This window comes from Adiantum capillus-veneris, chromosome 20 (assembly GCF_014529385.1).
Source record: "Adiantum capillus-veneris isolate H3 chromosome 20, ASM1452938v2, whole genome shotgun sequence".
Classification (NCBI taxonomy): domain Eukaryota; kingdom Viridiplantae; phylum Streptophyta; class Polypodiopsida; order Polypodiales; family Pteridaceae; genus Adiantum; species Adiantum capillus-veneris.
The window spans coordinates 81409607-81436191 of NC_140950.1; the positions used below are offsets into that span (position 1 = coordinate 81409607).

The 26585-nt window shown below is 40.0% G+C and overlaps 1 protein-coding gene and 1 pseudogene across 1 annotated transcript; both read right to left on the bottom strand.

Annotated features, from left to right (window-relative positions):
- Positions 1-9659: 9659 nt before the first annotated feature.
- LOC147432817 (uncharacterized) lies at positions 9660-11760 on the bottom strand (annotated as a pseudogene).
- LOC147432818 (uncharacterized) lies at positions 10884-13445 on the bottom strand. The gene has a single exon (XM_086491652.1). The coding sequence runs from the start codon at positions 12807-12809 to the stop codon at positions 12444-12446; it is 366 nt and encodes a 121-aa protein (XP_086347778.1). The 5' UTR covers positions 12810-13445; the 3' UTR covers positions 10884-12443.
- Positions 13446-26585: the final 13140 nt, after the last annotated feature.

Sequence of the window (26585 nt, forward strand, 5' to 3'; positions counted from 1 at the left end):
CGATAGCTCGAACATTTTTGGCCTGTCTCACAGTCTTCTCACAAAGCTAGACATCAGAGTATATGAATACTGAAAGAAGCATCTCAGAGTTGTCATATGATCTAAGTGGGACACCGACAGAGCCATTATTGTATGCCTATTTCAAACGGCTGATGTTTCTGCAAAGCTATCATCTCCAAACCTTTGAAGAAGCATTTTACACAGGCTTCTTCATGTACAAGTCAAAAAATTTTGGCCCATTAATGGCAAGTGAGTCATTGCGCTATGATGCGTTTCTACATCAAATCACCCAAGAAAGGCAACAACGACAATGAAAACAAAGACGATCATGTCATGGTCGACATGAATTAGGAGGGGGGAGTGTTAGAGCCCCATTGGTCCAATTGTTGTAATGAGCCCATCTTGTAAAGCATATCAAATTCCATTTTTTATGTCAAAGACGTCTTATCATTTTGATCCATTCGTCTGGATTATGTAAATATTAGTCAGTTTGTCAGGACTCAGATTTATTCCCACTTTGTAATCATGAGTAAGAGAACCCCATGTACATTTTTGAGCTAAGGTGACTAAAGTATAAAAGTCACCTTAGAACCATTTTTAAAAAAACATTTTTTGAATATTAATCCTGTGTTGTACGAGTCTGAGAGGGAGAGAGAGAGAGAGTGAGTGTGTCTTATCCTCTTCGCTACGCGCTTCTCCCTCACCGGATTCATGACGCGACCACACCATCGCGGTAGTCTCTCTAAGAGTGTCACGGGAACCGAATAATAGAGATCGATAGAAAAAGATAGAGAAAGAGATCTTTGTATTGATGAATCTTTGTAGAGTTTTGATACAACAGAGGAGAAAAATATATGGGCGCACTCCGTTGTACGGAGCTCGAACCTCCCGACCACCCCCGAGCTTCAGTTCGCTTGCATGCAGCGTCTCACTCGCACTCGCACTCGCACTCTCACTCTCACTCTCACTCTCACTCGCACTCGCACTCGCACTCGCAGAAGAGAGAATGGTGAATGATCCCCAAACGCACCACCCGTCGTGCTTTTATCCTTCTTTTCCTCGAAAAGCCTGCACGATTTTCGTACCAAGTATACCTGCGAGAATAATATAAGAACGTGATCGTAAACGATCCGTAAAGGTTAGATTTCTATCATGACACTTTGCACAGATCGTGTTTCACACATTGATTTCTGCATCGCCTACAAAATAGCCAAAAGAACATACTCGTGCAACCAATTTAACATGATAATCAAAGTAAAAAACATAATTATATACCTTCATAATCTCAATTTCCATACTCTACTATGAAGAAACAATCCACTTCTTGGTTGATAGCAGGGAGAACTGTATGATGTTGTAGGTATGTCTGTCCCTGTGTACATTACACTGCTGCTGTCTTCTGTTTGTTTTCATCATAACTTTTACAAACGAACTCAGAACAGAGCGATCCAGGTACTCAAAACGACAGGAATAGGTCTAGTCTACAAGGCAACGCGAACAGAATTGCGAAAAACATCTTTGTTTGGCTAAAAAAGCAACTTTTAGGTTGCGACTCATAAAACCTCTATTTTTTGGTCTCTACTACTTTTACAACTTATTTTAAGCCTACCCATGCATTTTAAGCTAAAACACATAAATATAAAACATTGATATTAATAAAAATCTCAATTTTACTGTTCATAGACAGACTATCTGTTATTCATTAATCTTTATCAAATCCGTCTTTAGTGTATTATTTTTAAAAAAAGAATATATGTTCTCTCTTAATATTTCAACTCATTCGTATAAGCTCTATTTAATAGACTATTCAACAATCTTTCAAATCGTGCTAACGAAAGATATGTCCATTCTTTTTGACTTTAAGAACTTCAAAGACTAGTTCTATTACATTCTCCCCTTATCAAAATTAACTCTGTCCTCAGAGTTGGTCTAAAGAGAGGAAAATTATGTTTGCAAAACACTAAGATCAATCCATGATGCATCCTCTACTGGATAGTTCTGCCACTTAACCAAATTTTCCACAATGTCTCTATTTCTCAGATGTTTAAAACGCCTATCTAGTACTAAGTTTGGTTCTACAGTCAATGGTCCGTCATCTTTCAACTTAGAGTTGTCCTCTAAAACATGATGCACATTAGGAACATACTTTTTCAATAAACTCACATAGAATACATGATGCACTTTAACATGAGAAGGCAATTCCAATTTGTAACCTAATGAACCAATGCGCTTCAAAATTTTAAATGGACCAACAAATCGTGGAGACAATCTTCTATCATTTCCAAGAATCAAACGAGACTTCTCAGTAATAACCTTTAAAAAACCATATCACCAGTTTCATACTCCACAACACGATGTTTCTTGTCATAATACAGTTTATGTCTCTTTTGAGATTCTCTAATATTCCCCCTGATTTTGGCCAACTCGCTATCCATTTTCTCAAGCATCTCACGTGACAGTTCTACCTTATTCCTCGAATTAAGAAAATGAATAGGTGTAGGATAGTTATAGCCATACATTGCCTCAAACGGAGTCATCCTAATAGATGAATGATATGAACTGTTATATGCAAATTCAACCAAAGGCAAATATTCATTCCAATTAGATTGGTTTTCATTGACATACATTCGTAACATATCTTCTAAAATACGATTCACTCTCTCCGTTTTCCCATCGGTTTGAGGATGAAAAGCAGTAGACATGCGTAACTGGGTACCTATAGAGTCAAAAGTCGCTCTCTAGAAATGTGAAGTGAACTTAGAATCTCTGTCAGACACTATGCTCTTGGGCATGCCATGCAAACGAAATATCTCTTTCACAAACAAGCGTGCAATGGTCAAAGCAGTATCATTTATTTTCACGGGAAAGAAGTGAGCCTGTTTTGTGAGTCTATCTACTACCACAAAGATCGTGTCATATCCTCCACGAGTAGTAGGAAGTCTAATAATAAAGTCCATGGATATAGACTCCCACTTCTGTAAAGGAATGTCTAAGGGTTGAAGGTCACCGGGCATTCTCTTATGTTCAATTTTAACTTGTTGACATTGAAAGCATTCACGCACATAATTCTTAACATCCAATTTCATACGTGGCCAAAAGAATGAACTTTTAATCTTTTCATATGTCTTACTCAATCCAGGATGACCAGAAAAAGGTGAGTTATGACACTCATGCAGAATTTGACTCTTAAAAGCAGAATTTGCAGGAATACACAAGCGGTCATAATAATACAGATCTCCCTTATACAAGTGATATCTGTTCTCATACATCTCACCAATATTCTCACGCAAGAATTTCAAAATAGGCATGTAAAAAGAATCGTTTTCAACTTCGGCATGTATCTCATCAACCAAATTGGATCGCACAACAGTCAACAAATTACACATGGGCCTACGACTCAATGCATCTGCAACTTTATTTTCTTTCCCACACAAATACTTCAAGTCAAAATCATACTCAGCCAACAATTCAATCCATCTCCTTTGTCTGTTGTTTAACAATGGCTGTGTGAAAATATACTTCAAACTTTGATGATCAGTACGCAATTCAAATTTGACACCAAGCAAAAGATGACGCCAATGTTTCAATGCATGAACAACAGCAAGCAATTCTAGATCATGTGTTGCATAGTTCAATTCATGTCGTCTTAATTTCCTAGACTCATATGCAACCACTCTTCCTTCTTGTGTCAAAACACACCCTAGTTGTTCACCACTAGCATCACATGACACAACAAATGGTTTGCCCATCTCAGGAACTTTCAAAACACAATTTTCTGCTATTTTAGCCTTCAAGGTCTCAAAAGCAGTCTCAGAGGTAGAAGTCCACACAAAACCCTTGTCTTTCTTGGTCAATTCGGTCAAAGGACTTGCTATCTTAGAGAAATCTTTAATGTGTGCTCTCTCATATTGTGCTAGACCCATAAAGCTTCTCACATTCCTTAATGACTTTGGTGTTGGCCACTCCACAATAGTCTTAACTTTGTCAAGGTCAATGTGAATCCCCTCTTTAGAAATCACTCTTCCCAAATACACAATCTGATCCTTTGCAAAAGTACACTTACTTGCTTTGGCATACAATTTATGTTCACGCAAAACCTCAAATGTTTTCTTTAAGTGCAATGCATGATCTTCTTCATTCTTAGAATACACAAAAATATCATCCAAGAATACCAGAATGAAGTCATCAAGGTACGGGTGAAAAATATTATTCATTAAGCACATGAAAGTTGCTGGTGCATTAGTCAAACCAAAAGCAAGAACTGTAAATTCATAATGCCCATAACGTGTACGAAAAGCAGTCTTTGGGATGTCCTCGACCCTAATGTGGATTTGATGGTAGCCAGAACGAAGATCAACCTTTGAAAATATTGTGGCACCACTCAAATGGCTAAGAAATTCATCTATGTGAGGAAGAGGATATTTGTTCTTAATGGTCTGTTTGTTTAACTCCCTGTAATCAATGCATAACCTATATGTACCATCCTTTTTCTTTTGGAATAACACAGGACTGCCCCAAGGAGATACACTAGGTTTAATGAAACCCTTTTTCAAAAGGTCATCAAGTTGTATCTTGAGCTCTTTAAGCTCATCAATATTGAACCTGTATGGAGCCCTTGAATAAGGTGTTGCTCCTGGATATAGATCTATGGCGTGGTCTACCGCTCAAGGCGGAGGCATACCAGGAAGATCGTCCGGAAACACATCCTTAAATTCATGTAAGAGATCCTCTATAAATTCTGGATTTGTCTCTTTATGTTTATCCCCAGATTCTTCTTTAATCTCATTAGCAAACACAAGCAACGTCTCACACTCTTATCTAAGTCACCTTATCAATTCCATTGCCAAAACTAGATTTAGAATCTCTTTCTTTCCACAAAGAGTGTGACTTATCATCATCAAATGATTAAAGATATATTTTTCTTTCTTAACAATCAATCAAAACATGATTTTCAATGATCTAATTGATACCAATGATAACATCATGCATATCAATGTTTATGTTATAGAAATCATCTTTATGATTTCGACTCTTCAAAGAAAAAAAAACAATTTTTCTACTAACTCTTTCGTGAAACTATTATTACCACTAGTTAAATCCACAAGACTTTTAACTTCTCGATTTAATTTCAAGTTTAATTTCTCAATCAATTTAGACGATAAGAAGCAATGAATACTATCCAAATGAATTAAGAAATTCAAATTTTAATCTCAACTTCTACGCATAAATTCGATCTCACAGAAGCTTTCAAAGGACGTATCAAAAACATAAAACATCACAAAGAAGGGGTAGATGACTTACCTTTATCGTACGCATCGCCAAAAGTCTCTAATTGAGCCATCTTGGTACGTATTGTCTTATCGATCACCTTGCTCGAGCATTCGAAAGTCTCGTGGTCGTGTTCTCGATATTGAAAGTATAATCCCTATCTTTGAGTTCTTCAATCCACGCTTCTAAATCTTCGCATATCTTTCTTATGCCATCAAACTCTTTAAGCTTAGCCTTCGTTAAGAATGATTTGGTTGTCGCTTCTCCCATATCGTCATCGTTTCTTTTGGCGGTACCCTAGTGCCACCACGATGATTATTGTTTCCAGGTGGATTAGCATGGTTTTCACCTTCATGTTGGCCATCAAGGTCTACATAGATATCAAGCTCTCGTGCTGCTTTGCCCTGTAGAGCCTCAACACACTCCCGATTTGCAATTTTCAGATCTTCTCATAGTCGTCGAATCAGGTCTTCTTGCTCCTTCATCCTCCTCTCGTATCCTTTTATGTCCAGAATCAACCGCTTGCTCTGATACCAATTGTCACGGGAACCGAATAATAGAGATCGATAGAAAAAGATAGAGAAAGAGATCTTTGTATTGATGAATCTTTGTAGAGTTTTGATACAACAGAGGAGAAAAATATATGGGCGCACTCCGTTGTACGGAGCTCGAACCTCCCGACCACCCCCGAGCTTCAGTTCGCTTGCATGCAGCGTCTCACTCGCACTCGCACTCGCACTCTCACTCTCACTCTCACTCTCACTCGCACTCGCACTCGCACTCGCAGAAGAGAGAATGGTGAATGATCCCCAAACGCACCACCCGTCGTGCTTTTATCCTTCTTTTCCTCGAAAAGCCTGCACGATTTTCGTACCAAGTATACCTGCGAGAATAATATAAGAACGTGATCGCTAAGCGATCCGTAAAGGTTAGATTTCTATCATGACACTTTGCACAGATCGTGTTTCACACATTGATTTCTGCATCGCCTACAAAATAGCCAAAAGAACATACTCGTGCAACCAATTTAACATGATAATCAAAGTAAAAAACAAAATTATATACCTTCATAATCTCAATTTCCATACTCTACTATGAAGAAACAATCCACTTCTTGGTTGATAGCAGGGAGAACTGTATGATGTTGTAGGTCTGTCTGTCCCTGTGTACATTACACTGCTGCTGTCTTCTGTTTGTTTTCATCATAACTTTTACAAACGAACTCAGAACAGAGCGATCCAGGTCCTCAAAACGACAAGAATAGGTCTGGTCTACAAGGCATCGCGAACAGAATTGCGAAAAACATCTTTGTTTGGCTAAAAACGCAACTTTTAGGTTGCGACTCATAAAACCTCTATTTTTTGGTCTCTACTACTTTTACAACTTATTTTAAGCCTACCCATGCATTTTAAGCTAAAACACATAAATATAAAACATTGATATTAATAAAAATCTCAATTTTACTGTTCATAGACAGACTATCTGTTATTCATTAATCTTTATCAAATCCGTCTTTAGTGTATTATTTTTTAAAAAAGAATATATGTTCTCTCTTAATATCTCAACTCATTCGTATAAGCTCTATTTAATAGACTATTCAACAATCTTTCAAATCGTGCTAACGAAAGATATGTCCTGCTACATTGTTTTTGACTTTAAGAACTTCAAAGACTAGTTCTATTACATTTAAGAGCTACGCGCCCACGCCACGCATTCGTCGTTTCGAGTTGATCGCGATCGATTCTTCCTCGAGCTTGTTTTGCTTGTAAGTAGCACAAACGGTGTCTGTTTTCAATAATCAAGTGCTTCATGGAATGAGAAAGAGATTAGCTACACATAGATACTGATAAACTTAAGTTTCGCCCACTTTTGGATTATGAACTGTTGGTCTATCGCGACAGTATTCGAGATAGCTAGGGTTCAAATCTGGTGAGATTAGACTTATAGGTAAGTATGTCCTAGTGAGAGAATGATGCCTAGTAAGTTTGATGCGATTCCGAGTTCATTGGACGTGTAAACGGTGTTGTGAACGTTTAGGGATAGAGTGGGTCGCATTCTATCAGGATTAGTGATTGATGCATCATAAAAGTGCGTATGTGTAGATTGGTCTCAGCCTGACAAGCTAACGAGATTGCCTACGAGCACCTACGGGTTAGTCGTGTCATTGGATGATAAGTATGTTGTCTGTGTCGTGCTCGTGAGTATGAACACGGGAGTAGTTTTTCCCTAAAACATTAGTGCTTGAATCTTCCATCTTCATTGCACTAGCTAGTATTGAAGGAACACAAAGAATTGTATTGTAAAACGTCTCTCTTGATGGGAGAAACCTATAATACAAAGCCTTTTGGAGGGGGGACCGGCTCCATGTAAATCCGGTCCTCAACTATTGTCAATAGCTTAATTTCTCTCTCTTTTGAAGTATTGTTCATACTATCTAACTAGGTGTTATGCTTTTAGTTGCTCTCTCCACCCAAGCACTCTTGTTATGCTCATTAGGAACCTATTCTAATGAAATTCTCACTATGTTCATGTTATTTTCCGCTACACACAAGTTACTAGGCCATTAAATGTTACACATTAATCTTTGTAATTTGTAAAATAATGCGTACTTGTATGACTTCGTCACATTCCTATTGATAACATCTAATTTCTGCGAGGTTTTTGATTCGAATAGTCATAACATATTTTTTTATGATATTAAAAATCATAATTAACATCATGCATAATCCTGTGGACGTTCTTTTGTATGTTAATCATAAATTACATTCATGTGGACCTGTGGTTTAGGGTTTAGGGTGATTTCTTCATGGTTATGTTGCAAAGAATGATTAGAATGTGTTGTATTACATGTCACATATACTGATGAGAAGTTATGATTTTTTGTTCTCTTGTTTTAGCTTCTACGAACATCATGGGTACTACAGGCAAGATAACAAAAGTTGAGCGCAAATATGTTAAAGAATTTGTATGCACTCATCTTTATGGATTACGAAGTGATCGCCTCCAGGAAGTCTTGCAAGAGTCCTCATACAAATCATTTTTGGATGAGTTATCTAGTGCTACATATGCAGCACTAGTTGCAAAATTTTGTGGTCCTTCAGGTGGGATTGAAGTCCTTACAGGTGGTCCGCTAGGCCACGACGTGAGTCGAATCATAGGGCAAGTTTGCAGAGTTGTAGAAACCCTTGACAAGAAAGTTAAAAGGGAAGTCTGGCTTCATGGACCGCATGAAGGAAGTAGAGGTCTTCTATAGAAGCATGAAGCAATAGGGAAAGAGACCACACATAGAAGAACCCAAGGATGTAACCAAAGTGCTTGCCGCTTTGGAAGTACCCATCTCTAGCTATGATCCAATGCCACCCAACATGGTACCTTTAGACCCATGCAACCTCGTCATCATGCGCATGGCTTGCATTGAATTTCCACAAATGGAAAGCATTAGAGAAGGTAGATACGGCATGGTCACGAAGGTGAAAGTCAATCATGAAACCTTCACAGATGAATTTTATGCCAGCAAGATAATCAAGGGTGATGGCCAGAAGAGTACCAATGACATACTGCTGCATGAGGCCACAATTATGAATATCACTCATAGTGGAATCATTGCTCCTCTGGGATTGGCAAGACACGCCACGCAAGCTCCCACCCTCATCTTCAAGATGTGGAATGGTAGAAACCTCGACCAGAGAGACTCCAAAAGGAGGGGAAGAATGTGGCCATGAGCAAGGGTTTCAAAGATGATGAGAGGACCGTTGAAGCCATCAAGCAAAATATCCTTCTATTATTAATGGATTACTCCGAACCTTCATCTTTTTGCACGCAAATAACATCACTCACAATGATGTTTATGGGAGTAATTTTCTTTTGCATTTTGGTTGGGTTGAAGTATATGTGGGCATATGTGATTGGGGTAGTGTAGCCTTGTTCCCCACAGAGAACACATTTTCAAAGTTTCTAGATCTTCTCCCATTGACAAGGAAAGCCTAGAGCAAGCGATATTGGTGGGTGGCTCCTGAATGTATATCCACAAATTCTCCAGTCTACACGTGCAGCCAAGATATCTACTTCCTTTGTAAATACATTCAAGACTCCTTAAATATTTACCTAAGGATGATGACACTAATTATATCGCTTTCCTCATATGCTTTCAGGAAGTCTTGCACACTTGTGTATCTACCAATCCCACCCAGCGCAATTCCTCACATGATCTCCTCAGCATGTTACAAGGAATTAACCGTGTTGGTCGCACACTCCCAGATAGTGCAGGCTTGAGTCCATCCAATGTTTGAAATCATACTTTGTAATTTGAGAATGTTTCTTTTTTTTTGCATGGCCACCAGGTGGCGCTCCTTTCACAATGAACTGCATCCCGCCACCCATACCTGGCAACCTCCTCTCTCTTTGACCACTAACCTTGGCCACCTTTCCTTCTCGCTCTGCTCGTCTACTGCAGACCGGTTTTTTGCATGCTTTACAAAAAGCATCTGTGTTCTTTTTTTTTTTTTTGGCTAGTATTCCCTCGCAAGGTGACCGGTGATCGACACACTTTGAGTTTCGCCCTGCTATGTCGATGCCAATGTTGTGCTTGGTGGTAGGCATCAGAGTTTCGATATCAATCATGCACAGATGTCTTTACGATGGTAGTCCCCGGTCGGCGAGATCCCGGTCGATCCCAATCCAAAGAGACGACGATTGCCACGATCATCACAAACTTCGAGCTGGTCGATCTCGTCCACCGATCAAGCATAGCTTCCCCTCAAGAGCTGCACAGGGCAACCGTAACACCCAAACCACACAACATATCAAAAGCCACCAAAAATATCAATATTCCTCGCACTTGAGGCATCTCGACCAATAGAGCTCAAATCCATGACTCGACCATCAACATGTCACATTTGTCATACACATCACAAGAACACCTGTTCCCAACTACATCTAGTACGTGCCCAAGTATTCAGATATCCTCCTGCAAAGCTTCATGCACCTGCTCCTGGCATTTCCATGAGCCGGACCATGTTCAGCTGTACCATCATTGCCCAACCCCTCGTTGAGCATTCATGCTCAACCGTAGCATTATTTAGATAATATATCATTGCATAAGAAGAGAACTAATAGATACTATGTACAAGAGCTAGATAAATAGCAGTACATAGATAGAGAGAGATTCACTCTCTGCCGTAGCACCCGCCCGGATCAAATGGAAAGCCTCGAGCTTTCCCAAGAATATTGTAAACTCCACCTGGATCAAAAACATGGCATCGATTGTAGCCATCCACTTGGAAAACATATGACTTCAACTCTCCCTTTGCACCTGCAAGCTCAAGAATAAATCTTTCGTGCCGCTTGGCATAGTATAAACCTTCAACCTGTATCCATAAGCTTTTTCCGCACACAAAATGAACTTGTACACATTGCAAAATTTCTACATCATACACCATAACACTGCTACCTGCTAGAGAGAGCTCCATAGCATGATCTGGTCCCAAAAGCCTTTGCAATCTGTGCACAGTTGCTTGCACATCAAGCTTCAACAGCAAGCCCATCAAAAGCATAGCACAGATCTTGAATACCTTATTTTTGGCCTCCGATTGCTGCATAGCAAAGCCTACAGATTCTTCTTGTTTATCGTAGGCCGGACTGGAAGTGCCTCTTTATCCCCACAATCGGCTGTGACCTGCTCTTCAATCACCTGCTCGATCACCACATCATTGGACAAGCAAGACAAAAATTGATCCCACACTTCATCAACTGCAAGGTTGGCAGTACCCTCTTCACAAGTAACTTGGCTCTCCCAAGCTGCACAAATACCTGTCTCCATAAAGTCAATTGCCGAGCTGTCTCTCCACGGCTACACACCAACTCTCCAACCCTATAGTGCACCTCGACATGCTGGTCAAGGCAAGGTTGTCCCACCCCCTGCATAGATAAAACATCTTGGCATACCTCTACTTCACCTTCACTCGAACTTCATGTAGATAGCAGACCGCTTTCGTCCACTAGGTCTTCAATGTCTTGCACTTCTGCATGGTAGGCGACGTCAAAGCATGGCTTTCCAATCTTCATCATAAGCCGCAAAATCGTCCACAGAACTGGAGCTTGAATCACTCCAAGCATCTCCATCATCACATTCATATCCGCTACTAGCGGAGTCTGTTAAAGCTTCATCATAGGAAACTTCTTTATCAAGAATTGACTTCGTGTATACCTCCCGCATACCTCTTGGTCCAGTCTTCCATCCGATCGAGTCTTTGATACTTCCGTCTTGAAATCTCAGACAAAACAGGCTCGAACCCTCGACCATGATTGCCTATTGGCAACCTCCAAATTGTTGAGCCAGGCCTTTGCTTTGCCCTGCATCACCTGTAACAAACCTCTAAGCTTTGCTTCGTTGGTCAGCATCTGTAGTGACATCATATACAATTCTAGATCGCATATCCAATCTTCTGCATCTTCCTCGCCAGTGAAAACCGGCAGACCGCAATCTTCAATCATCTTCAAGCTGTAGGACTTCACCAAGGAGCAATCAATAGATCCTCCGGGGAGGCACCACTGATGGAAAGGGGGAAGTGGGAACAAACCCAGCACACAAGTAAGCTTTCCTCTCTATAGCCCAGGGATTAACCCCTAACCACACAGAATCACACACACATGCACACTTTCTGCCAACCTTCACTATACATACCGCCTTCGAGCAATACGGCTACACACACTCACCCATGAACAACTTGGCACCTAACAGACTGACAGCACACCGTCACCCTTGATTGCCTCTTCTCACCCACAATCAATGGGAGGCTACACAAGCCTCGACCACACACAGAATATCTCACTCAATCACTCTCCCTCCCTCTTTGCACACACACCCCGGAGCCAACGCTACCACGAGCGAGATGCACAAGACGAGATAGACGATAATATTAGTGGCAAATCCAACACAAAAAATAACCCCACCGAACTGCGAACTCACTTATCCATAGCAACAAAAACAATCCCCATACAATGATGGTGGCTTCTCTGATACATCTCCTTCAAGCCCTTGATGACTCTCTCTCTGATGGCGTTGCACTGCAGCCCTCTTTGCATGCAACCCAAATCCACTTCTTGACTGACCTCCCTTGGCTCACTGTTAGCTTCGAATCACCCTTGCAGTGCTTTCCTTGGGTAGCACAAGCTAATCACCACTTGTACCTGGTATCCAAGGTGACCTCCTCTTCTCTGATGCACGGTTTGCTCTGAATCTCCCCATAGCCTTGATTTCTCAAACTCTGCCACCTTTCGATCTCTCTATATTTGCAGCCATTCGCCTTCTTTCCTGGAGTTATTATTAATACTCCCACAACTTCCTCAATCCTAAGCTTGGTCGGTCTCTGTCCCCCAAGATGCCGCAGCTCTCTAAACATGTCAACCTTCCCCTCCACCTGCACTTCCTTCACGAGCTGGCCGCCCTCGTTTTTGCAGCCCCCAACCTTGAACTCTCTTCTACTGTATCGCTCACGGCGAGCCCTCTGATTTACAGCCCGCCACTCTTCCTGTTCTGGCATGCCACCCCGTGGCCCTCCTCTTTCAACTGCCCCCTGGCACCCTCTTGTCGTCGTCCAATTGACTCATGTCGCCCTGCAAACTCCCCTCAAACTGGTGAGTCCCCCAGCTGACGGTCTCTACTCCTCCTGTGGCGCACTCAACTGCCGCCCGCCATATGAATTCTCGTCATCTCATGTACGGCCCCTGTGCACACCATGCCTCCTCCTTGAGCTCACCGCTCTCCTTTTCTGCAGTCACCCCATGCATCCTTGCCTGCATCCGGTTGCCATCCCCTTGAGCTCCTGATCCAGCCCTTCTTCCAGCGCTCTCAGACTGCCACCCCTTGGCGGCCCTTCTCTGCATGGCCCTTCACAAACACAGCATCCTCCCCCTGCAACAAGCAACCTCACCCTCTCTGAAGGCCCCTCTGTAGTGCCGCCCTCCTTGGTCCCTACCTGCTGGCCCGTGAGCCCCCAGTCGACGGCCGCTGTTTTTTGTCCACACCAGGCCTCCTCCTGCAACAAGCAACCTCACCCTCTCTGAAGCCCCCTCTGTAGTGCCACCCTACTTGGTCCCTACCTGCTGGCCCGTGAGCCCCCAGTCGACGGCCCCTCTGCTCGGACCAGCCTCCTTCACCTCCTGTGACGCCTCCTCGTTTTTCTCTTTGCATGCTCCTTTCACAATGAACTGCAGTCCGCCACCCATACCTGGCGACCTCCTCTCTCTTTGGCCACTAACCCTGGCCACCTTTCCTTCTTGCTCTGCTCGTCTACTGCAGACCGTTTTTTTGCATGCTTTAAAAAAAGCATCTGTGTTCTTTTTTTTTTTAATGATTTGGCTAGCATTCCCGCGCAAGGTGACCGGTGATCGACACACTTCGAGTTTTGCCCTGCTATGTCGATGCCAATGTTGTGCTTGGTGGTAGGCATTAGAGTTTCGATACCAATCATGCACGGATGTCTTTACGAGGGTAGTCCCTGGTCGACGAGATCCCGATCGATCCCAGTCCAAAGAGACAGCAACTGCCACGATCATCACCAACTTCGAGCTGGTTGATCTCGTCCACCGATCAAGCATAGCTTCCCCTCAAGAGCTGCACAGGGCAAGCCGTAACACCCAAACCACACAGCATATCAAGAGCCACCAAAAATATCAATAGTCCTCGCACTTGAGGTGTCACGACCAATAAAGCTCAAATCCATGACTCGACCATCAACATATCACATTTGTCATACACATCACAAGAACACCTGTTCCCAACTACATCTAGTACGTGCCCAAGTATTCAGATATCCTCCTGCAAAGCTTCATGCACCTACTCCTGGCATTTTCATGAGCCGACCATGTTCAGTTGTACCAACGTACTATTCAGGAGGGCAGGTCGTGCCTAGACAACGACACCATTGAAAATAGCATATTTGCAACACGAAGGGCTCACGCATGTGTTGCTCCTACGTTTCATCCAAAAGGAGTGCAGTCTACCTAACAATAATCAAGTTGCCATGTACTTCATCCAGCAAGTCTTCGTGCAAGATATAATGAAGAAGTGTGTCCTTTGGACAAACCGTCCTTTCAACAATGGTGTCGGACTTGGAAGAGCTAAAGACAGGGCACAAGCACGTCATGGGGAGGCAGATCCACCTGAATGAAAGAGGCCAATTGTGCTCCTACCAGATGAGCATGAACAAAATGTTAATATTGTGTCTCACGGGGCTACACTAGACAGCCAAGAAGAGAGCATTCTCTCGCTACAAGAGAAGTTGGCAGCCAAAGAAGCAAAAGTAGTTGTTTTAGAGAAAAAACTTGGTAGATACAAAGCGCGGTATAGACCTCTCTCTCCCCTACCTAAGGAGGTAAGACCAAGTCATGAGGCAGATATTCAAGAAAAGCTGGATATGCTTGCTGCAGCATTGAAGGCAGACCTTGAAGAAGCGATGGATATCACAAGTTCTTAAAGACATTGTAGATTGTAGTTAAAAATTTTAATGGCAATTTATCTCGTCCTTCTTTGAGACGCATTGTATTCTCTCTATGTCCATGGCAATGAATTTGTTTTGGAATTGCTAATTGATGACTTTGTTGAGAATTTGGTTTGTAGATGTCACTTTGCTCAGGATTTGAGAATGTTATTTTATTGGTTGCCACATCATGTCCTCAATACTTATGTTTATGTGAACTCTCTTCAATACTTGACCCTAAACTTAATGGAGAAGACTTATACATTGTCCAAAGGTGTGCATGTTGCTCCTAATTCAAAAAAGTGAGATATATAGCTTAATAAGGAGCTACAATGAGATACAATAGATACATTATCATGAAAAGATGTTACATTTCGCCATCTATCATAGGCACCAGGTCATCAACCTCTTCATTATCTGAAGATTCTGTAGCCACTTCCCACTCCATCCCATCATCGCTACATCTCTATTCTGCCACAGTTTCATGAGTTTGAAGCACTCCAAACCGTACTTCGGTCGCACGTGTGGCTATCTTTGTGAGTGCATGAAGGAGATGCATGTTACAAAAGGCGTACACAAGGTCTACGGCACGAGTAGGACTTAAGCAATTTCTGTGCTTTGAGTGCACAAAGTCATAAGAAGACCAATTGCGCTCACAGCTACCACTGAATGCCGCGACCGAAAGCACCGTGGCCACCACATGTTATAGCTCAGCTACGTCTCCTCCATATTCTTTCCACCATACTAGGCCTGAAATATTTTCTACGCTATTAAGAACTCAAGGATCTTGGAAATTTCCTTCCCTATAGGCATAATCCACCCTGTGCTGGAATACATCCATGCCATCGTCGCCTGGCAACAACTACGAGTAGACGTTTCTAAAGTCTCTCATCACCTCTTTCTTGGAAGCTTGTCCGTTCATCTGAAACTTTGGATTCAAGACAAATGCAGCACCATGCAATGGTGTGTGCATTTGAGCCCATCGTTTTTCCACAAGATGCACAATCTGTGATCTCTCCCTTGCACTGTAGTGGTTGTATTCTTTGGTCCACCTAGTCGATCCATAGCTCGCTCGTATACCTTTGTCAAGTAGAGAGATGTCTTCTCTTTCAATAAGGTATCAATGGCCTCCAAAAACATTGCATCTTTGGGACAAATTACCATGACATTAATCGATGGTTTTTTCTGACACAGCTGGTCCATTTGTCGATCGCTATGGTACAACCAAACGCATCAAGCACCGTTCGCTTGAGAATTGCTTTTGTACTGCTCTTGACTTTGTCCACATACTCTGTTCACATTTTATTATAATCAGGATAGATGAATCCTTTTTTGCAGTTGACATTAGGGCATCTTTGAAAATAGGATTTCTTATGACATTAAATGGGATTCCACAAGCCATGAAGGCTTGTGTCCACTTTAGATGCAATTTGAGCATGTCCTATTGACTAAATGTTGTGTGTAGAGTCCCAAGCATACCAGCTCTACTGGATGTCCCGAGACTTGCATCTATCCCTCCCATGGCACCATTTGGAAAAGTGTAAGGACTTTGAGGTGTTCGGGTTGTTCCTACTAAAGGTCCTTGGTTAGCTTGCATGTCCTCTTGATCTACACTCACTTCTTCTATGTCGACAGATGACCCACCTGTCATACCCTTCTGTCTCTTAGGAAGAACTTTTGCCTGTTTGCATCTCTTTACATACCCTACAAAATGGACCCATATGTCTTTAGGTGGTGCTTCACATTCTTTCACATTGGGGCTAGTGCCAAATAAATGTTTTTTGATGCAAGTTGCATTGCCATGCCACTTATGCCCACAATGTTTGCATTCCACAAACAAAAATGTTTTGCCTCTATCTTTTTCCTCCACATACGACCACTCTTTTCCTCACACCATGCTTTCTAACTTCAACAAAATATATCCTACAATCAATAGATACACTATGATTATAATTTTTTACCATAATCGTGGAATGAGAAAGATAAAAGGTTATAGATATGGTTTGCTAAAATAAAATGATGAATGGATAGTGTTAAGATAATATTTCACAGAAGATCACCAATGGATACTCCATTCCTGGCTACTAGGAGGTAAAGAGTGTTTGCTCAAGACAACCTAGATGAGTGATGGAGTCATCTCACGTTCCACTATCTATGTCTCTTGGAGGTAGGAGCTACTGCTCAAACACGACCAATCGACCCTAAAATAACTGAGGTCTCTAATTTCTATGTCAACATAGAGGTAAGAGCATGAGCTCGATAACATCCATGTGACTCCTAAGTACTATGCATGACTAATATTCTTTAGGAGGTAAGTCCTTTTGCTCGATCACAACCGAGTGAATTCTATAGGTAATCCACCATATTCACTCAGAGGTAAGTGAATAAGCTCGATAACAACCAAGTGAATCCTACTTCAACCTTTAACCTCACTTGGAAGTAAGAGAATCATCTCATAACAACCAAGAGGCACTAAGTGGACCTATTCTATGCAACCAAGTGAGTCCTACTTCATACCTTAAACCTCACTTGGAAGTAAGAGAGTCATCTCATAACAACCAAGAGGCACTAAGTGGAACTATTCTATGTCCATATGGTGGTAAGAACATTTGTTCATAACAACCAAAAGACCCTACATGTATGTGTATATGTTCCAAAATGTATGAATTAACCCTACATCTATGCACATATTATAGCTATGATAGATTTTAACCATCAAATATCACTTTTAGTATCTATTCTAAAACAAATAGAGCTAAGAGTATAGCTTCTAATGTTTAGAATTATACATTCGCACTATAGCTAAAAAAGTAGCCACTAATGCGTAAAATTATTTATTTATCTATTAAAACAAGTAGAACTAAAAGTATAGTCTCTACTGCTTAGAGTAATTTATTTATACTAAAACAATAGAGTTAAAGGTTAACTTCTATTGTGTAGAATTATAGGTGATTCAAATCTAAATATTTATTTTATTTTTAATGTATAAACATTAAAAATAATATTTTCTTAAAAAATCAAAGATTTTTTAAGTTGACAACTCAACCTTTCTATGTCGGAGGTAACCTGACACTTTGGTGAAGGGAATTGTAGGTTAAACACCCAAATTTGGGCTTTATATACTACTACCATATTGATCGAAACCATATCAATCGATACATATTATCGATCAAAAGCCTATCGATCAATATTTGACCGTTCAATAGGCTTTCAATCAATATGTAAGCATTAAAATGTTATTTTGAATAAAGGTCACGTAGCAGCAAATAATACGTGCGAATAAATCTTTGGAACGAATTAATCGACCATTATTCACGAATAAACCAAATGTTGAATAATGAATCATGCATCCCATGTGAGCTAGATGCTAATGAAGCAAAGAATTTATTCAAAAGGTTGTGTATTAGACTCTCTCTCACATCTGCATTAGACTCTCTCTCACATCTGCTTATAATCCCAAAGGAAATGGGAAAAGTGAACAAGGCTATTCCCCGATCATCAAGACCTTAGAAAAGGCTTGTAGAGGCAAAGTTCTTGACCATCGAAGCTATTACCATATGCTTTTCTGGGCCGACCGTACAACACATATTTCAATCACAGTGTTACATGCCTATTGAATTGATGTATGGTCAAAAACCTGTGATGCCTATAGAGAATGTGGTTCCCACATGGAATGTGTTACTCTTGGAAGAAAACATGACTATATACAGAAGATCTTCATGCATTATAGATTTGGCAACTTGAAAAAAGACAAGAGGATATTAAAATTTCATTATCAAGATTAAAGGAAAAAGACAAGCTTGACGAGAAACACAAGCTTCGACTAAAACACATTGAAGAAGGTGACTGAGTGCTAATGTATGACAATGGTCTAGACAACCAACATAATGTCACATGAAAGTTTGTTAAGAGATGGTTCAGTCCATATATTGTCAAACATCGGCATGGCAATTCCACTTACACCTTAAGTGAGCTGATGGGATGAAATTAAAGGTTCTTGTTGCTGGAAAAAGGATCGTATGTTCAAGATAAGGAATCATAATGAAGCACTTGATGCTAATGAAGATGAAGACTCAGACTCACTAGAAGAAGAAAAAGATGAAGATGACGAGAAAGCGGACAACGTACCTTCATGAGGATTGAACCTCAAAACATCAAGTATGGAACATGCCAGAGGATGTCCATGTTTAGAGGGGGTGGATGTCGTGCACTAGCATGTACATAATGGCAACAGGTGATGAGCACCATGATACATGTATTTAGATGAATGGAACATTCTCCATAATATACCTATGCATGCATAATATATAAGGTAAAATTATGTACCTCATCTAATAAATTATTTTGAAAGTCATTTTCTTACTTCAAATTATTTTCTTTAGGATATTTAATCTTTGAACATATTTAGAGTGAGCCCATCATGACAAATGCCAATGCACTAGTTTGTCTTTTTTCTACCATGCATCATTTTTAAATTCATATTAATCCTCTTATTAAATTCATATTAATATCTTCTTATTAAATTTAGTCAAGGATTGCATGGCATGCTTACATCCACCATGATGCATTTACTTTTGAAAACCAATGACAACTTAAGCAAACCTAAGACTTCTAAAGCTACAAGCATCTAAGAGAAAGGGCAAGTGGCAAGAAGAAGACTTCTAGCAGGACAAAAAGACATTTAGAAGGACAAGTGTCATCACCAAGAAGAAGATATTTTGAGATAAAAAATTTGAAAAAGTAAATAACCAAGTGACACTCATATTCTTCACATGGTTAGCACTTGGATCAACACTTGTTTGAATGCTACCAAATATCTTCTCCTTAAGGAGGCAACTTCATCTATAAATAGGGACCTTCTTCTCTCACTTGGGTATCATATCGTATCAAGCTGAGCCCTAACCTCTCAACCACACTCTGATCAAACCAAGCCAATATCTCTTGAGCCAAGTTCCTCCACTCCATTAAGCCACAGTCTCATGAGCCAGGCTCCTCCACTCCAACAAGCCAAGCTCTCATGAGCCAAGTTCCTTCACTCCATCAAGTCAAGATCTTACAAGCCAAGCTCCTCCACTCCATATATCAAACCAAGATCCTCCACTCAATCAAACCAAACTCTTCCATTCAATCAAGCCAAGATCATACTACTATCATCATGTACTACTCTTTTCCCCACTATTAGCATCGTAAGCTCTCACATGCTATGTATATCATTGTGAGCATTAAACTCCAATTCTGAAGGACAATTTGTAGCATGTTTGGGCCGCAAAGGTTAGATGCCATTAATGCATTGTTAAGCCATTTATCCTACCCATGATCAGATATGAATTGAGCTTTGACATTTTCATTTTTATCTTGTATTGAGTGAGGGGTTTTGTGTATGTATGCAAGAGAGTGAAGCTCCCGTGGTTGCACTCAAAGATTTTACCATCAACGATTAAATTTCAATGTGTCAATGTCTCTTGCAATCCCTAGCAAATTCCCACAGCTAGAGGCCCCATGATTTCCTAGCAAGAATGCCAACTTTCCAACAATGTTTCATTGGCTAAAAAGGTACAATTGTTTGGCTAGCTAGTATAGCTTATGAACACCCTCCTAGTCAAACACACAATTTAGAGTCAAAAATTTTATAGATTGTACTTTATTTTTTTGAGAACCTTGTAAATGAGCTTGTGTAATTTGATCCTAAAGCTATAGACTTTTAAGATGTAGTGTTTGGAGTAGCCGGCCAATGGCCATTTTTGAAAGCCCTATGTATAAAAGCCCATAATTCTAGTTTGAAAGAGACTTAGAATTATTTAGATAAAAGAAGGAGCTCTATTGTAGGTACTATAGCAGCTACTTTGCTCAAGATTGTAATCAATGTATCTCATGATTGGTGTAATGGAAATGGCCTATGAACATTTAGAATAGCGAAATTAAGAGAACTATGGTGAGCATTTTTATGAGACTACTTTGAGAACATAGAGGATGAACTTATTTAGCGGTAGCAACATAAGAATTATACTTAATTAACTTGGCATGAATAATACTTTTGCAAGAGAGAGAATTAGAGAACTTGAGAACATTTGAGCGAGGACTGGATTTATGTGGAGCCGGACCCCCTCCAATAGGCTTTTGTAATATAGAGTCTTCCATAAAGAGAGACTTGATACAATACAATCTTTGGGTTCCTTAAGACCTAGGTGATGCAATGAAGATGGAAAACTTCATGCATCAGAAGCATAACATAACCTTTGTAAAAGCATTAACCATCCCCGACCTCAGTCCCAAGGCCTCAAACACCTCTGGGTTCCTTGAGACCTAGGTGATGCAATGAATATGGAAAACTTCATGCATCACAAGCATAACATAACCTTTGTAAAAGCATTAACCATCCCTAGCCTCAGTCCCAAGGCCTGAAACACCTTCGAAGGTGGCCTGAGAGCTAGTGGGGAATAAGGGTAGGGAAGAGGAAGAAGAAGTTACATATACGAAAAGAGATATTTCCTCGCTTATCATCACTCTTGTTGCATAGCATAGAATAATAGCATAATAATGATGATGAAGAAGATGGCAAGCTTAAAGATTGAAGCATGGCTCTTGGTTGGATTTGCATTCCATAGCCAAGAGTGTTGGTGTAGGCTCTTAACTTCTCAACAAGCTTGAAGAAGGAGATGGAGTTTTTTCACTTTCACCAAGTGAGAATGAGAATGTGAGTGTGTGTGAGAGAGAGTATAGCCCCCAAGAACACCCTTGGATTGCTTTGGTTGATCGCTCATTGTAGATAATTCTTGCATTTGATTGGATCCCTACAATCCTAGCCAATCACATGCATAGTGTATATCAAGCAACCATGGTATCATTTGGACAAGTTTCCTCCTTTCCCCTTTGAGAGAGAGGACTTGGAAAATGCTTTAGATAATTAATTAAATAACTAAATTCTCATTGGACCCCTCTTTAGCCTAGCCAATACAATTCAAGCACCCCATGTGTCTAAGCATAGGGAGAACTTGACATGTGTATTTGTGCACCTTGAGAAAGGGGTGCCCTTTGGGTGAGTGAGAGGTTAAGTCAAACACTCCAAGCTTTGGGGCTCGCCCCCTCATTTGTAGGCACTGCTTTGACTCAAGCCCCTCAAGCACCATACCCTCCAAGAATGGGAACCTTCTCAAGCACCTTAGTTAGCAGGTACAGGCTTATCGTGAGCATGGGTTCTCTCTCTCTCATGCCCCTAGCTTGTAGGCTCGGCCCCTCCTTTGTAGGGATCAATTTTAACTTGGACTTCGACACCTGAAGCACAGGACCATCTTGGTCAAGGACCTTAGCTATCAAGCATGTCGAGCACCTTAATTATTAATACTTGAAATATAAACCTAGCTTAACCTAAGGTCTAAGGATTTTACACTAACCATTTGAGGTCTTTAATGAAGCTAACCCTAAGGTCTTCTAAGCTCCATTATGCAAACATTGTTCTTCAGTAGACCAACTCCTTGTGAGCCCTTGCTAAGATGGAACCATCTCCTTTTGCCCCGCATATCTATGTTCTAGGTCTTGTTTCCCTTTTATTTACCCATATTAAATCATCAATTTAACATGATAAATCATTTGGGTAAAAAGACCATATTAGGTAAAGTGGGAAAATCCCAATTCCCAGGTTGGACAACTTTCAATATATCATGTATAAAATATAGAGATTTTGTCAAAAATTTGAGTTTTCTTAAGGTCTCATTCCACTTTATGCACATACAATACACAATGAAAACAACTAAAATATCATGGTTTCAATCAATTGGATTACTAGGAGAGGAGTATATTGCATCCATTATCGTTGTCTATGTTCTAATGTCCTACCTACAACTTATCTCAACATGGAGAGCTTGGTTTCTAGGTCCACCACTTGTCCAAGTTAATGTAAAAGTGACTCAAGGTTCACAACTTGTGAAAGCAAGGATCCATTGAGGAATACAATCCACTTGGCTATTTTTCCTTAATTTATTGCATGTGACATTTAAGCAAGGTCCACTTCTAATCTATAACTTCTTAATTTGAGGCATGGGGCATACATAAAATATGTAGCATATGCTCTATTGCCTCATAGGAAGGTTGGTTTCAAGGTGCACTTATCCATGCTAGCCTATCTTGGAGAAATGATGGAGCTTGCTTCTCTCCTTGTTTCAATGGAGACTAGCTTGGACAAGTGGTGGACCTTCGCTTCTCTCTATGTTTCAATAGAGTTAGCTTGGACAAGTGGTGATCTTGGAACAAAACCCCCATGTAAAACATATCATGGGTATTCCAAGTGATTAGAAAGAGTACCATTTAAGATATAACCTTATAGGTTGGACAACTAGATCTTGGCTTGGAGAAATGGTGGACCTTTGATTCTCTCCATGTTTCAATGGAGTCTATCTTGGAGAAATGGTGGAGCTTGCTTCTGTCCATGTTTCAATGGAGCCTAGCTTGAACAGTTGGTGGACCTTTGCTTCTCTCTATGTTTCAATAGAGTTAGCTTAGACACGTGGTGGATCTTCAAAATAAACCAACTACTATCAATGTTGCCTAGCTTGGACAAGTGGTGGAGTGTTTCTCTACTCCATGTTTCAATGGATCTTAGCTTGGACAAGTGTTGGACCTTAAAACAAAAACCCCATGTACAACAAAGAATGGATTTTCTAGATTTCAATGGAGTCTAGCTTTAACAAATGGTGGAGCTTGTCTTCATCCATGTTTCAATGAAACTAGCTTGGACAAGTGGTGGACCTTGTAACAAACCCTCCCATGTACAACATATCATTGGTTTTCTAAGTGATGGGAAGGAATACCATTCAAGATATAAACTTATAGCTTGGATAAGTAGTTGACTTTAAAACCAAATTCATCATAATACAATGAAATACAGGTCAGCCAATTCCTAAATCTTGAGACCAAACCTCCCATGCTATTAGAGATAATATATTGGATAAGTGGTGGACCTTCTATTATTTTCCCATGCCTAGTTTAGACAACCGGTACACTTCGCAGCTATAAAGGTTGGACGAGTTGTGGAGCCTTGTTTCTATCCATGTTTTAATGGATCCTAGCTTGGACAAGTGGTGGACCTTGGAAAAAAGCTTCCATGTACAACATATATGAGGTTTTCCATGTTTTAATGGAACCTATCTTGGACAAATGGTGAAGCTTTCTTCTCTCCATGTTGATTTTGGAACTACCTTAGACAAGTGGTGGAGCTTTTCTTTTCTACTCTTCATAATACAATGAAGTATATGTTGGTTACATGGTGAATCTTAAGGCCAAACCTCCCATTTTACTAGAGATGATAGGTTGGACAAGTGGATCAACCTTCTATCATTTCTCCATGACTATATTGGACAATTAGTAGACATAACATCTCTCTATGTTGTCTAGAGATGAGCTTGGACAAGTGATGGACCCTGCTTCTCTCTCCCCTTGGTTTACTAGTTTGAAGACTCAGTATATATACTTTCTTAGATCTAGCTTGAACAAGTGGTGGACCTTGCATCCACAATCTTAATTCAGTATAAAAAAGTATATGAAAAAATAACATAGGAATCTTGGTTTGAAGGTCAAGCAATTAGGTTCCAAATGCACATAATAATATATTTTCCACCCATATTAAAAGAAAGTTAAATATGCACATAATAATATATTTTCCAAATGCACATAATAATATATTTTCCACCCATATTAAAAGAAAGTTAAATATGTTATTACCAAATTGACAAAGGTAACGTCCAAGAATTATATCTTTCCATCTTGTCAGATCTAAATCTTCATCAAGGCGACATGCATGTATACATCAACTTTCAAGCCATTCAAGAATACATGCACTTAGATTCCATAGTTTTGTTTTCAAAGTCTTTTAGGTTCTAAAACTCTTTCACATAAAGTATGTAATGACAAAATTCTTGAAGCAAACATTTGTGCCCAAGAAAAAGATCCCTCTCACATATTTAAAGTCCATGAATTCTCTGATCCACACTTACAAGTTTTATTTTGACATCAAACATCAATTCTTTCATAGTTCCAAATAAATGCAACCTCGATATGAATTGACAAAAAATGAATTTCTTTTACTATATGACCCAACATAGGCCCCAATCAAATAAAAAATGAGTCCCCAAAAATTTGGGTGCACTCTAGCAATACATCAGAGTCCCCTTACAATAGGATGCACTCCAATAGTACATTGAAGTCCCCTTAGAGTAGGGTGCACTCCATTCAAGTGTTCATAAAATTGACACACCTTTTATAAAAAAAAAAAAGACTATATCAAATTATACAAATGTTGAAAGATACACACTAGAATAAAAAAAGCATCTTATAGCCATATTTATTCAATGCTTTCGTGTTGACAAGTACACACCAAGGACATAATTTGTCTCAGAATCACTATACTGATTTACAATTGTGTTATATGTATAGACTCTCTTATCTCTTGCATACAACCATCCTACCAACCATGGAATTATGGTTCTCTGCAAGAAGTTTTGAAGTTGCTCGGAAGTTTGCCTCCACATCTTTGGAAATATAAGATATGTCCCTGGCATGTTCCACATCACCCTATATGGAGTGTCATCAAAAATTAAGGTATTGTTTGCTTCCAAATCCTCAAATATCTTCCAAATATCACTCAGATTTTTGTGATAAACCCTTGTAAATCCTAACATGATATTTGGATTTTGGCAATTTTTGTTACTCATAAACACCTTGAACTTGGTATACTGCTCAGGAAAACACTTTTGTGTGATGCGTTGCACCCTTGTTAAGTTATAGCAACTCCATATCCATAGCTCAAAGTATTCAGCACAAAAATCCAAAAAACTTTGTGCGTCTGGTCGCACCACATGATAAACTTCATCTTTGTCCTCCACAAGTCGCATGTGTTGAGCCCAAGATGGCATAGAATCTCCATGTTTCATTTCAACTGTCTTGAGAAGTAACCCCTCTAGATCCAAGATAAGTACTCTTTTGATGTCCTTGAAAGCAAGTGGTAGGTGATAAGGAGGTGATTCATTCCTTGGACAAGGTCTTGGAGGAGGTTGGATGGGTAATTCAATAGTTTTCTTCAATTTATGCCAGCATATAGCCAATCCATTTTTCTGTAATGGTTCTGAAATTAAAGAACAAGAACACTTAATGCAAACACAACAATAGACATGATTTTTACATTGTCTACCCTAAGGTTTTATTAGATACCAAAATCCATCTATGATCTACTCATTAATAGAAAGAAAGTCAAATTAAAATCCTGACTCTTTTTTATGCTACACTCTCTCTTAGTCTCAATACCATGGAGTTCAACTAGACTTAAGTCAACTAATAACTACTACTTGTTGTTAAAGGTATGCTTGAAGTGTATAAGGCTTAACCAATGCTCTAGTGTAGAATGGGTATTTAGGTCTCAAGGTCTACCACTTATCCAAGCAAAGATCCATTTAGATATAGAAACCCAATTTTTCTTAATATAATGATATAGAGTGGACAAGTGGTGAATCCTGAGACCAAGCCACTCATGCTACTAGGGATAATAGGTTGGACAAGTGGTGGACCTTCAATGTAAACCCCCCATGTACAAAGTATCAGGGGTTTTGGGTATTTCAATGGAGTCTATCTTGGATAAATGGTGGAGCATCATTCTCTCCATGTTTCAATGGAGCCTACCTTGGACAAGTGGTGCATGTTTGTTTCTCTCTATGTTTGAACAGATCTAGCTTGGACAAGTGGTGGACCTTCGAACAAAATCCCCATGTAAAACATATCATGGACATTACAAGTGGTGAGAAAAAATACCATTCAATATATAGCCTTATAGGTTGGAAAAGTGGTGGACCTTAA